Raw genomic sequence first — 12,977 nt, 5'->3', positions numbered from 1 at the left:
AAACATAAACTCAAGTAGGACAGAGTTAATTTTAGATGTGGCTGTATTATTAGGAGGAAGGTGACAAGATTTTGGTGAGATGTCATGCTGCAGCCCCTTGAGAGAGCCTCCTACCTTTGATTTGAGAGCTATGGCTCCTCTGAGGGTTCTTTCTTCTCCCCTAAAAGCCAAGGGCCATAGGCCCTGAAACAGGCTGGGTCCCTCACATTGCCAGCAGTGCTTCCTTCAGGCAGGGGATAGGTTAGAAACGAATATGTTGCTTCAAATTGTTATCTCAAGTCATGGGCACCATTGATCACCTCTCAACTAGGACCCTTCAGAGGGCATTTCAGCAGTCTTAAGGGGGAATGCTAGGTCCCTTGAATGTTTCAACCAAAAAAGACACAAAATAAAAATATCATCTCCCCTTTCCAAGGGGATTAGAAAGTTCGAGGTCAGGATGAATAAGTAGTGCTCTTGAGATAAAATAAATTTGAGTGCAAAACTTCTTACCTATTATTGTCATTGTTGTTTTATTGCTGTGATTATTGCTTTGGGATGGTTCCTAAGTCTCCGTCTGCCCTGGCAGGAATTTGCAGGAGAAGGCCTTCGAACCTTGGCCATCGCGTACAGAGATCTGGATGACAAGTACTTCAAAGAGTGGCACAAGATGCTTGAAGATGCAAACGCTGCCGTAGATGAGAGGGATGAACGGATAGCAGGGCTGTATGAAGAAATCGAAAGGGATTTGATGGTATGAGTTTAGAAGCATGATGGTTTGTGTTTACAGAAGGGATAATATGTGTTTAGAGATCTAGCATGGGAATAATCCATTGGCTAAATCATCTTGCACACAGCAGATGTTACTCTTTCAAACAATGAATCATGCTTTATATGTTGACTTTGAGCTTGCCACATGTGGCCAGAGGATTATTTCTATTAACAGTAGCTTGTGCAATTGGAAGTCCCCCAAGAGTAGAAGGTAGTAGACTCCCTATTCTTTGTCAGCCTCTGGTATGTCATGTTTTGTTTGATGGTATGTGTGTTTTTTTTTTTTTTCCTCCATGCTTTATAACCCACCTTTTTAGAGCAGGGAAACTTGCCATGAAGAGTGGGGCTGTAGCTGTAAACCATCCTAGACCCATGAGATTCTGATGATATCTGTACTGTCCAGAGTGTGATATATTCTAGAAACCACTCTTCCCTGAGGCCCTAGTGGCCAGAATGCTTAGCTATTGTGAGGCATTAGGGAGCACACCTTGCTCATCTTTGGATGAAATGTTGCACAAGAACCTTCACTTTTTAGTTTATGGCATCTGATGGTTTGTTAATTTAAGAGAATGGCTCTAGTTTTTTTGTGATCCTGACTCTGAGATGAGGGCTCTCCTTTGTACCCTTCCATGTTAATATAACTGGGGGGATTCTTAAGTCCTTAGAAGTCCATATTATCATATTATCCTAATATGTTATCTGAGCATATCAGATCCCTCATGTAAATTCTAACTCCCAGGATCTCTGCCCTAATTGGAATGCCCATCAGTTGCCTTGATTAGGGAACCTCCTTCTAGGGTCCTTCCCAGCCCACCTCTGTACATAATAGGATGCTTGTTATATCAGCGCATCGTACGCTCCATCTTCAATTCATGTCCCTTGACCTCTAAACTCTGTGATTGAAAGCTGTGGATGTTATGGGTATTTTTTGCATGCATTAACGTGAGGTATTCTTTTTTAATGAAGCTACTAGGTGCAACTGCTGTAGAAGATAAGTTACAAGAGGGTGTTATTGAAACGGTTACAAGCTTATCACTAGCCAATATTAAGATCTGGGTCCTAACAGGAGACAAACAAGGTAATTTGAAAATAGATGATGATGTTTTGACAAGGGGGCAATAATTTCTGCGGTAAAATTTTAATTAACCAGAAAGCTTAATTAAGGAGACATTTGCCCGGTCCTCCGCATAGGAAAGAGTTGAAATACAAAAAAGGAAAGCTCATATATTGCAAGAATTTACTATCAAACTAACAAAATATCTTCTATAGTATACCCTGCGGCCAGTTGAGTTTCAGCTCAATTGCCTCTTAAAAATAATAGTTATACCCGTAGGCAACAATGGTATTAAAAATGTTGAACTATTGGTTTGTATGTGCACTGCTCCTGGTTAGGAGAGGGAGTGGCACAGCTCTGAAGCAGGACATTGGAGACCTCAGCATTACTTCTTTAGTTTCTTCATGGTAGGAAGGTTTGGGACTCTTAGAGGAGGGGTAGGCTTTGGAGAGTCTCAAGGAAGCAGCTGTTTATCAGCTGGTATGGAAATATTTTGGTATTTTAACAACTACCACAGCTGTACCAGTGCAACCTGGCTGATTCCAGGACTGCCCATGCAGTTGTACAAGGAGAGCTGACCCACTTTCAGGCATGACAATATGCCAAGTCATCAGAGAAAGAGTCATTATGTTCAGAATACTGTGTTTCCTAAGAAAGAAAAGGGGATCAATACATTTTGGATCTATTGCTAGCAGTGGTTAAAACAAAAATGATTTTCTGGGCTTCCCTGGTGGCGCAGTGGTTAAGAGTCTGCCTGCCAATGCAGGGGATACAGGTTTGAGCCCTGCTTAAAAAAAAAAAAAGAAAAAGAAAAATGATTTTCTGCTGGGCCATCAGTGGACCAGAAATATTCAGTTAAGTGGCACACATGTTTTTAAGATTCTATCTAACTTTTTTAGAACATTGGAGTATTTGCAGATATGATAAATCAGTTCTCTATATGTTTACTCAAATCACTGATTACAAAAGATAAACCATAGAGAGTCGAGCTCTGTGTTGTATTATTAGACTTCCTAGAGTTTGATGTTGATCAATGGGTACAGCTGTTCAATTAGTTATGAACATCCACAAGTTTACTGTTTAGCTTTCATTTCTGCGGTTTCTACAAAGGACATTGTGAGGTTTTATCAATTGTCCTCCTTGACTTAGGACAGACCTAATGATTCTATAGAATTCGCTGAAGTCTAACGACTCAGTAAAATTAGAATCAGATGATTATATTGCAGATGAAAGGGGGTACTTAACTATCCTAGGCTCCATTTCTACAAAATTAGAGGAAGGTCTAGTCAATATCATGTAATACTCTAGTTATCTAGTAGCAGCAGTCCTGGTTTTTTTTGAGGTGATAGCCAAAATCCAAATTTCTATTCACTTAATGGAAATATGGCAATGTTGCATGTGGAAGAACTAAAAAATTTTGTAAGATCATTTTTGCTGTTCAACTAAACTTTTTGTGAGTTTTTTTTCAATTTGTCTATTATATCAGATTGAATAATAGCTAAGTTTAGTATTTCAGCTCTCTAAAGGCAGTATTTGAGACTTCTGGTAAAATTTTTTAAATGTATACATTTTACTAATCACAAGATCTTGGGATATTTTCATGAGTACTCATTTTGGGAATCAAAAAGTTTTTTTAAAAACTAGATGAGAATGCTGAGGATTCACAGATGTTGCTATTTCTCCATGGATTTAACAAATCTTTGAATTTCTCCCTGGGCTTCTTGTATTTCCTCACCGATCATGCTCTCTTTGAAGTTAAGGAGGCCTGTAGGCTATAAGGAAATAGAGCAAGGGCCTCAAAACTTTTATGAAAAGGTACTTACGTTATTAAGTAATGTTCTAACTGAAGTCGGCTTTATTATGTATCAGAAACTGCCATCAATATTGGCTATGCCTGCAACATGCTGACTGATGACATGCATGACGTGTTCATCATAGCAGGGAACACAGCTGTGGAGGTCAGAGAAGAACTCAGGTAAGTGCTAGAGGAAGGAGGAAAGGAACAGAGGGAGGGGGAGGGGAAAGGAAAATCTGATAGTTGAGAAAGAGGAAAATCCCCTTTGAAGAAGAACATTTTAAAAGTCTGCCTAATTGTTTCCCCAGAACTTCAAACAGTGCTGTCTTATAACAATTTTTGCTTGCTGGCGCTGGTAGGAGCTTCTCTAAACTCAGCCCACTCTGGGTCTGGCCAAATGGCTTCGAGGCCAACTGCTTTGCCGCTTTTGCTACAGTCTCGAGGGGCTAACACAGCCACCTCAGCACAGCAGTGGGGCACAATGGGCTTCCTTCACGTGCCTCCATCGTTTAACTTTTGTTCCTGAACTTTGAAAAGAAAGGAAGCCTTAACTGTCATTACCCCACTTGATACTTATAGATGAACTCTCCCAACCGTTTTACATTGCCTTACTCACTGTAGAAAATGGCTGTATGATGCTGGTTAGAAGCTATGACTGGAGACTGCATATGAGTTGGGAAATCTCATGATTACTGACATAATTTTATTATTATTATTTCTATAAGTTTAACAAGAGAGTCCATAGGGTCTATTGGGAAAATATTAACAATTTATTTAATAATTAATAGTAATTAAAATTTTTACCTCAAGAAAATCTTTTTCTTTAAATGACTTTTTGTTTTGGGGGGAATTTAACTCTTGCTGAAGGAGGATAGATGTAAACAGATCAAGATTCTAACGAGCCTATTGATAAATGCTTTGAGATAGTGCCTGGGACCCTATGGTAAGCAGTAGACATGTATTCTCTTGTTCCATTCTCAAAGCAACCCAGTGGAAGGTGTTATCATTAACCTTGTTTTACAGATTAGGAAGTTGAGACACACATAGGGTAAGTAATGTGCCCAAAGTTTCACAGCCAGTCAGTGGTTCAGCTGGGGTTGAATCTAGGCAGCGTGGCCCCGGAGCCTGTGCACCCACTCACGTGTCACGTGTCTCTCTAAACACACCTTGGGTGTATTCTTACTCTCCTTAAATAGCTAATATAAAAAGTGCAGTCGTTGAGGCACATGGCTGCTTCACTTGAGGTCAGACACCAGGTTAGCAACTAGAGCAGAATGGATTTCAGGGAGAGAGAGCAGGTGTAAGAGGAAGAGTACAGGCTCTGTGTTAACTGGAGCCAAGTTGGAATCTTGTCTTCGTGCTCCTGGCTGGCTAAGTGACTTTTGAGATGCTATTCAACCTCTCTTTGTTTGGTTTCCTCATTTGTAAAATGGGAAATCGCACAAATACCTACCTTATAAATTATTTTATTTGGGGGATTAATGTAAGAACATAAAGCTTTATGGCTATTCAATGAGCATCCTTCTTGCCTTCCCTCCTCTCTTTCCACTCCCTCCCTTCCTCTCGTCCTCTTTCTTCAGCCATTGTTCTCAATCTTTCCACCAAAAAGGACTAATTTTTAAAAATATTTCCCCAATAGACCCTACGGAGTCTATTATTAAAATCATATCAATAATAATAATAAAATTATATCAGTCACAGTTAATTAGATTTCCTAATTTTTATTTGGCAAAGACACACATAATCTTCAGTCACAGCTTCTAACCAGTGTGATATAGCAGTTTTTTACACCAGGTTGATGTAAGGTAGCTGAAAGGAAAATAAAACTTTAAAAACTTAGGGAGTCTCTACGTTCTTATCATAGAAAATTCTATACTTTTCATTAACCTTCTTAAGATACTGAAAACAACATGCTGACTCCCATTACAAATTTTATGGATCCTCTTCCTCTGTTGATTACATTGAATAACAATATTGCAGGTTGATGGGACAGCACGCACAAAGGCATACAGATGTGAAAGATATGTTATATTCCAGGAGCAACCTGTCAAGTTGTAGCTGGAGTGTACTACAGAGTTATGGGCGGGGATAATTTTTCAGAGATGAAGTGGTGATAGATTGAGTGATAAGCCAAAGTGAATATAGTTTATCCTGAAGGTACTGGATGGATGGAGAGGACTTCTAAGCAGAAAAGAGACAAATCCAATTTTGCACTTTAGAAATAACACTGTAGTGGCAGGATAGATGGAGTATGTTTGACAGAAAATGAATGGGATGGGGAGATGGATGAGGAAGCTGTTGGAATACAATACTCAAGTTTAGGGATGATGAGGGCTGAACTAAGGCAGCGAGGTGGTAAGAACGGGCAAGGAAAAAGTGGAATGAAATTGATAGCTGTTTCGGAGGTAGAATGGATAGGAGTTGGAATTCGACTTGATGCGAAGAGATGCAGAAGGAGGCTCTGTCATTTCTAGCTTGTCTGACTTCACAGCCTGGAATACACTGAGCTGTGCAAGAAGAGAAGCTCATTAAATTTTCTAAAACTGAACTTGAACCCCTTTTCTGCCTGATGACAGAACAATTAAGTTAGGCACTCTGGGTAAATTTAGTTCACGTCTAGGATGTGCAATTGCCTTACCTGTCACTGATCCTCAGCGTCTATCCTGTGGCCTCTGGCACTTCCCATTTCTGTGTCCCTGTCTGGTCTCTGGTCTCTGGGTTGCTGGCTGTCCCTGTTGGCTGACTTCCGCATCCTCCTGAGGAAACATGGAAGTTTAGGGGCTCTTCCTTACCTCTCTGTGTCTGAGACGTGCTCTCACATGGTTACCTCTCTTTCTTCTACTACCCTCCATGTCACCATGCGTCAGTGGCAACGCGTCCATACTCAGATTCCCAAAAACTTATCTGAGAATTCCATTATCCACTCCCAGTCCAGGGTGTGGGTCAGCACCCAGGCTTCTTTTAGTGATTCACGAGCATCTAACCTCTTCAAAGTCCCTCTCCTCTAGGCTGGATGGGAAATGGAGAAAAGGAGTCATTTTTTTCTAGTCTGTTGCTTAGGGCAACAGTTTATGCCCTGATTCCTTTAAGGATTAGTTTTTTGACACTTGAAGAAATTTTTCTCTTCCCTCTCAAAAAGCCCAATGAGTGGAATTCCAGATTGCTGGAATTCAGGATGACAATGCTGCTATGTCAAGAGTCAATCTTGACTCTTTTGTTTTCTCTGTATTTGGCCCTGTCAGATCCCCCGAGGCAAGGTATGTTTCTGAGTAAACAGAGAGGGTCACCTGTGGTGGCTGTGGTAATTGCAAGGGGTGGGGAACCGAAGTTAATTTCTCAAGATTTTATCCAGCCACATGTGGTTGACTAAGTAGGTGACATAACTGTCATTACATGGAAGGAATGTGGAGAAATATGAATTCCTATATACTGTTGTTGGGAGTGTAAGTTGGTAGAAACTTTCTAGACGGTGAACTAGCAATATATTTCAAAATTATGTATGTGCACAGTTTTGACCCAATGATTCTTACTTCTAGGAATTGTCCTTAAGAAAAATAAATGGACAAATGTATGTGTGTGTGTACGTGTGTGTGTTTGTATACATACATACATATTGTGGCATCGATTATGATAATAGAAAATTAGAAATTGCTCAAATACCCAGCCACAGGGATTTTGTTAAGTACTATGATATATAGATGGAGTGAGATACTATCCAGTCTTAAAAGTGATTATGTGTTTTTTGACATTGGAAGATGTCCACGATATATTTAAGTGAAAAAGGAGTTTATGAAATTTCATGCATAACATTATCCATTTTTTTAAAAAAGTATATATGTATCTATGTATGTATACGTATAAAACACTATACATCTATATCCATATCTACCTACCTACCTCCACATCAAGTTCTTGAGAACATATACATACAGTTGTTCTCTCTTGGTGATACAATTATGGATCATGTTTGCTTTCTTCTTTATGGCTCTTTGTGTTATCTGAAGTTGTAATAGTGTCCATACAATACTTTTACAATTAGGAAAAAAGCCAAAAGATTATCTCCATTTTTTTTAGTGAGGAGGGAAAAAAGTAAAGATTTTCCATCTAGACTAATTCTTTCAGGACTCTTGAGGCCACCTTGTTTAACTTGCTGGCAAATAATGTTTATTTCAATTCAGATTTGGAGATTACCCCATTCTGAGACTCTACAACAGAGAGGCAATGAATGATAGAAAATTCTGTATGAGAAGAATCAATACATTTATAGTATACAGTTGCTTTATGTTATGGGGAAAAAAGAGCATCCAAGAAAAGTTATTACTGGAGGTGCTGCTCTCTATATCCTAATCTTGGCCACTTATATCTAAACCCATGGCTTTGGGGATGAAATATTGAAATGATAAATTTACACCACTCAATTTTCTTGTGTTACACCTTTGAGTTCAGTGGGTTAGAGTTTTGCTTTTTCATGCAAAAACATTAAAAAGAAGTATCAGAGGAAGAGGGTCTAAGTGATAGTAACTATTGGGAGGAAATGACCTAAATGCTCATATTTAAACCTGTCAAATATGTTTCAATTATTTCATAAACATTGATATGTAAGTTTCATGCATATCATGCATGCATACAGCTTGTTTCAAATTTAATGTCATGAAAATGTTTTAGACACATTGAGTCCTGGGTTAACTTTGCTGCCATAGCTGCTTTAGTATTCAGGGCATGCCCAGAAATCTACAATTAAACCCTGTTATGCTTTCTCCAAATATTACTGCATTGATTACATTTCTTCAATACGTACGTCTTCTGCCCAAAGAAAAGCAGACTGAGGATGTAATTTTGCTTGGGCTGACAAGCAAACCCATTACATGTTTCATTTTTGTTGCATTGAGCACATGTTTTATTGTTAGGAAAATTAATTAAACCATGAAGTGACTCTACTGCTTCTGAGTAGTATCCTAGTGATATACCTAGGAACTGACATTTCCTCTTTAATCAACAAAATACATATTGCATTTTTTGCACACCTACTTGATGGAAAGTTATTGTTTGAATGAGCAGGGTTCATAAATGCAAATGGCTCCAGGGCCAGGCAGGAAATATTAGTTGTGTGATCTGGGCTGTACAAGGCATTATGGAATGTTTGGGGCGTTGGTGAAGGTGAACAACACGTTGTCCATAAATTCATACGGATTCTTTTTAGACATTATGCAGGCCAAACAAATTGCACCTTGTTCCTAATTCTCAATTTCTAGTCACCCCGGCAAAATGTTTTAGTAAGTTTAGTTTCTATCATAAATTGTAAAATTTTAGAGTACTCACTAATATTGGAGACCTTCCAGTACAGCCTGGTACAGCTGCCTGAGCTTTCATAATGGTATCAACCAGTGTGATTCACTGGTATCATTCCCCTAGATTCTAATAAAGATACCGCTTCAGGGGTTGAGTATCTTATAGGTCACACAGTTAATAAGGGATGAAACTTGGGCTTGACATCAAAATTTCATGTACTTTCTCCCTTTCTCTACTGTTGGCAGGGTACTCTTTTACCCTAACTGGTGCTCTAGTGCTATGCCTTTTTCCCAACCTAGAGGCAGCCTGTGGCTAACTATGTGTAAACCTTTTGGTGCAGTAGACAGAGCGCTAGGAATTTGAAGACCTGGGTTCTCGCCTGGGTCTGTAACTGACTAATCAAGTGGCTAGAGGTCAGATAGCTCAGCTGTGGGCATATGAGATATCAGAGGCAGACCTTGGGCCTGAAGCCAGATCTCCAGGTTTCAAGCCCAATGCTCATATCAAAGTCAAAATTGTATTTGTCTAAACATGACGTCATGGTTTCCATCTATTTTCTAACAGGTCGTTTTAAGGTTTGAATATAGAGCGCCTTAAGACTGAAAAAGTGACTCTTTCTCCTACCATCTCTTTTCTTTATAGATTGCATGTAAGCTAACGTGGGCCTAACTGTGCTTTGCTGTGTTTGTGGTGGCATGGGGCTGTGAATGCCAAAGTCGCCTCAACCGATAATACCTTTCTGCATGCCAACATTGTAACAGACTGCCCTTCATTACAGAGCTTGGAAAAATCAGGCACTCTTCTGTTTTAGCATTTGTTACTTGTATTCTGTAGTAAAGCATTGTGTATCATGCCTGCAAAAATGTATAATTCATATTCCACGAAGGGAGTTATGTGTCGCTTTTTCCCTCCTAATAAATTGTTTGGCGAGGACCAGCTGGTGTTTGAAGAGCTAAGTTCCAGGAAGAAAAAGAAATGACAGCTATAGAGCATGGGCAAAGGGCTGGCCTGTTTGGAGGGAGTGCAGTGGGGATTTAAGCAGAGCCGGAAACACTGTCCCTTTTCTGCCCGGAAAAGGGTTCATGTGAGATGTTAGGAAGACAGTTTAGGGGAAAAAAATCCTAAGTAAATAGAATTTCAGCCAATACTTTCATGAACTTCACCCTTCTTTGGAATGCTTTCATTCTCTGGGGGAAAACAGAGTTTGAGTCATTTATACAGCAAGTGAGAACTTTACTGAAAAGGAAACTTCAGGAGATGTTTGCCCTTTGGTGCTTTCTGAGGACCTAATTTATGAGCTCTGCAACACTGTCAGAGAAATGTTCATTTTGGAGGAACTTGTCTCTCTTGCTTTCTTCATTATATGGACTGTAAATTTTCATGAGTGTGAGGAGGATTCCCTGACATGATTATCTGATGCAAAAGCCCTGTATCTCCCACTTAAAACAATGATTTTTTCATGTCTGTTCTCCCTCCCGCCCCCTTCCTTAACTCCCTAAACTTCACACATAGCACTCTGACTTTATAAATCTTTTTATTTGATTCTGCAAACTGATTGCTAAAACGTATAATATCATCCCTGGAGCCAAGGGCATGTAACCTTTGGGTTCTCTGGGTTCCTTAAATGCAGGATGTGATTTTGGTCCTGGACAGCAGAAGGAGATGTTGAGCCAGAAGATGTTTTTTTTAAAAAAACTTGTAAACAAATTAGTGTTACAATTTCAAATAATTAGAAAGCTGAGGGCTAAAATGACTGTTTTTGTAATGTGAACATTCTCTTCTTTCAGAGGAACCGCAGCAAAAAAACATTTAAATAAATGCTTTCTACATAAGATGAGTCTTTGGGGGAACCATTTCATTTTGCTTTTAAGACAAAACATCCATTTTCTGGCCTGTCTCTCACTCCCCATTCTCTCCTGGGCACTTGTTTCGTATATGCTAGTTGTGGCCTAAAGTGTTGGTGGCTGGCTTTGGCACTCAACTTCAGAGCGCCGACTGTGTAGTTCCCTGGTTGTGATTGAAAGTTCTAGCAGTCATGTCAGCTTGCCCTATGTTACTTCAGAGCCTGTCATCCAAGGGGTTCGGAGAGGAAATTTTCCTTCCTTTAAAGGCATTGTCTTTCCATTTTGAAGAGAAGAATAAAATGCCACTTCTAACGGTGTTAAGTCACAGTACGATCTTCCTCTTAAGCAGCAGAGATGGTTGAGTTGTGGGCAGGGTTATTCTAGTGCTGATTAGATCTAGGACACTGGAGGGAGTTTCCATTTGGAACTACCCTCTACACTTTGGTGTCTGTAGTGTCTTTCCCAGAAGATTTATTCTATTGTTTCGGCTGATGAGTACAATTTTCACTTAAAATATTCCATTATGTTATAATGACTATGCCAATTCAGTAAACGCCTTTATTTGTTTTTATTGTCAAACTTCTAAAAGATGTGCTTCTCAGAAGACTGCCGTTTTAAGTTGGATCATGTTACATTGTTCTACAAGTTGATTAATTTATTTTATATACAGAATTCCCTGGAATTCCTAGAAGATTTCATCAATTGTCTTTAGTCTTTCCCTTTCCATTGTTTAACAACATCAGGTGCCAGATCAGTGGTTCTTAAGTCCATGAAGCTCAGGTAACCTTATGTATCAAATTTATCAAGAGCCCCTTGTTCAAGCCCAGCTCAAGATGATGATTTAGCTTTTAGGTAATCTAAAACGTTCGAGATGATTCTGTTTTCCTTATGTTTACCCTCCTACTTCCTGGAATTTGCAAGTTTGCTATGGTATCCCCATCGCAAAGAATCATCCAGCTAGCTTACTGAAACTGTATCTCATGCAGCAGTCTGTCTGAATAGTGATGAAATGAATTTACCTCTAGGCCAGTCTCTCCTTAGAGTTAATAGGTATGCTCTGTATACTTTGTTATGATTTGCCTTCCTCCCCTCTCCTTTAAGGAAAGCAAAGGAAAATTTGTTTGGACAAAACAGAAGTTTTTCCAATGGCCATGTAGTTTTTGAAAAAAAGCAGCCGCTGGAGTTGGACTCAGTTGTAGAAGAAACCGTAACAGGGGATTATGCCTTAATCATAAATGGCCACAGTTTGGTGAGTTTGCTTAAGGCTTTTTGTTCCTTTTTCTCCACCCCAATAATCATTTCTTTTGTGCTGTCATAATGAAATCTTTTTTTGTGTATTCAAAACAAATGACACTACTAGAAATAGGGCATATGCACTGATTTCCTGTTTGCAAAGGAAAGGGAAACTTCTAATATATATTTCATACATTATTGCTTGAACCACCACAGTGAAGGGGAGGATCTGAAGAAATACTGAATGCAGAGGATATCAATCTTGTCTAAATGACTACAGACCGTTTAGCAGTACTGTTTAAGTGCTTTTCTGAGGGAGAGTGTCACAGCTCCCTGTTGTTTAATTAAAATAATGCAAGTGGATAGATGTATTGCAATTATTGCTCTTGCTAATGTTTGTGATTTGCAGAGCGCAACCTGACCTTCATATAATTACCACACCAAATTATTGCCATTAAGATACCTCTAGTGGTCTTTCTAAATAGCAGCATTTTAGAGCGATGCCAAACAATTTGCTTTGATTAGGAAATCTGGTTCTTGTCGTAATAGAATAAACTTGCATTGTACTTTTAATGTAGTTCAGGTTCCAAATCTTGAACAAATATCAAAAGCTCTTCTGAGTTTCTAATTTAGAAAACAAAAGCTCTGATTGTACTCCAGTGAAATTATCATTTATATGCACAAAGAGCTAATCTCACATCTTTCTCCGGCTTTGATGATCATTTTCCACTTTTGGGAGTTTGGAAAATAAACGTATCTTCTTGTAGACAGTTTCTTAGAGGACAAAAGAAGTTGGAAATGAGTATATTGTATTCCCCCCCTTGTGATCAGCTGTCTGTTAGTTCTTAGTGCTTAGAGCGTTATCCAGCTGGATTCCAGGCGTAATGATGTGTTGCCTTCTACACCATGGAAAGTTACAGAGCTCAGTTGCAGGCCAAGCTTAGTTGAAAGTTTGTCCAGATGACACGAACTTCTCCTTTGCACAAATGAGCAGCAACTGAAAATTCTAAGC

The 12,977-nt window shown here is 39.2% G+C and overlaps 1 protein-coding gene across 9 annotated transcripts in view; it reads left to right on the top strand.

Moving 5' to 3' along the window:
- Positions 1-12,977, top strand: part of ATP8B4 (ATPase phospholipid transporting 8B4 (putative)) — a 258,876-nt gene that overhangs the window by 193,097 nt on the left and 52,802 nt on the right. For all 9 annotated transcript variants that reach the window (XM_027096598.1, XM_027096596.1, XM_027096604.1 and 6 more), the window contains 4 exons: positions 569-733; positions 1,717-1,828; positions 3,674-3,779; positions 11,834-11,981. In XM_027096598.1, the coding sequence (XP_026952399.1) occupies positions 569-733; positions 1,717-1,828; positions 3,674-3,779; positions 11,834-11,981 (531 nt within the window). The remainder of the gene's footprint in view (positions 1-568; positions 734-1,716; positions 1,829-3,673; positions 3,780-11,833; positions 11,982-12,977) is intronic.

The sequence above is a fragment of the Aethalodelphis obliquidens genome, unplaced genomic scaffold, assembly GCF_003676395.1.
Source record: "Aethalodelphis obliquidens isolate GAN/ISIS:26980383/991018 unplaced genomic scaffold, ASM367639v1 scaffold105, whole genome shotgun sequence".
NCBI classification, from domain to species: Eukaryota; Metazoa; Chordata; class Mammalia; order Artiodactyla; family Delphinidae; genus Aethalodelphis; species Aethalodelphis obliquidens.
Note: the sequence above shows the minus strand (reverse complement) of the source record. Positions and strands in the feature narration are given on the sequence as shown.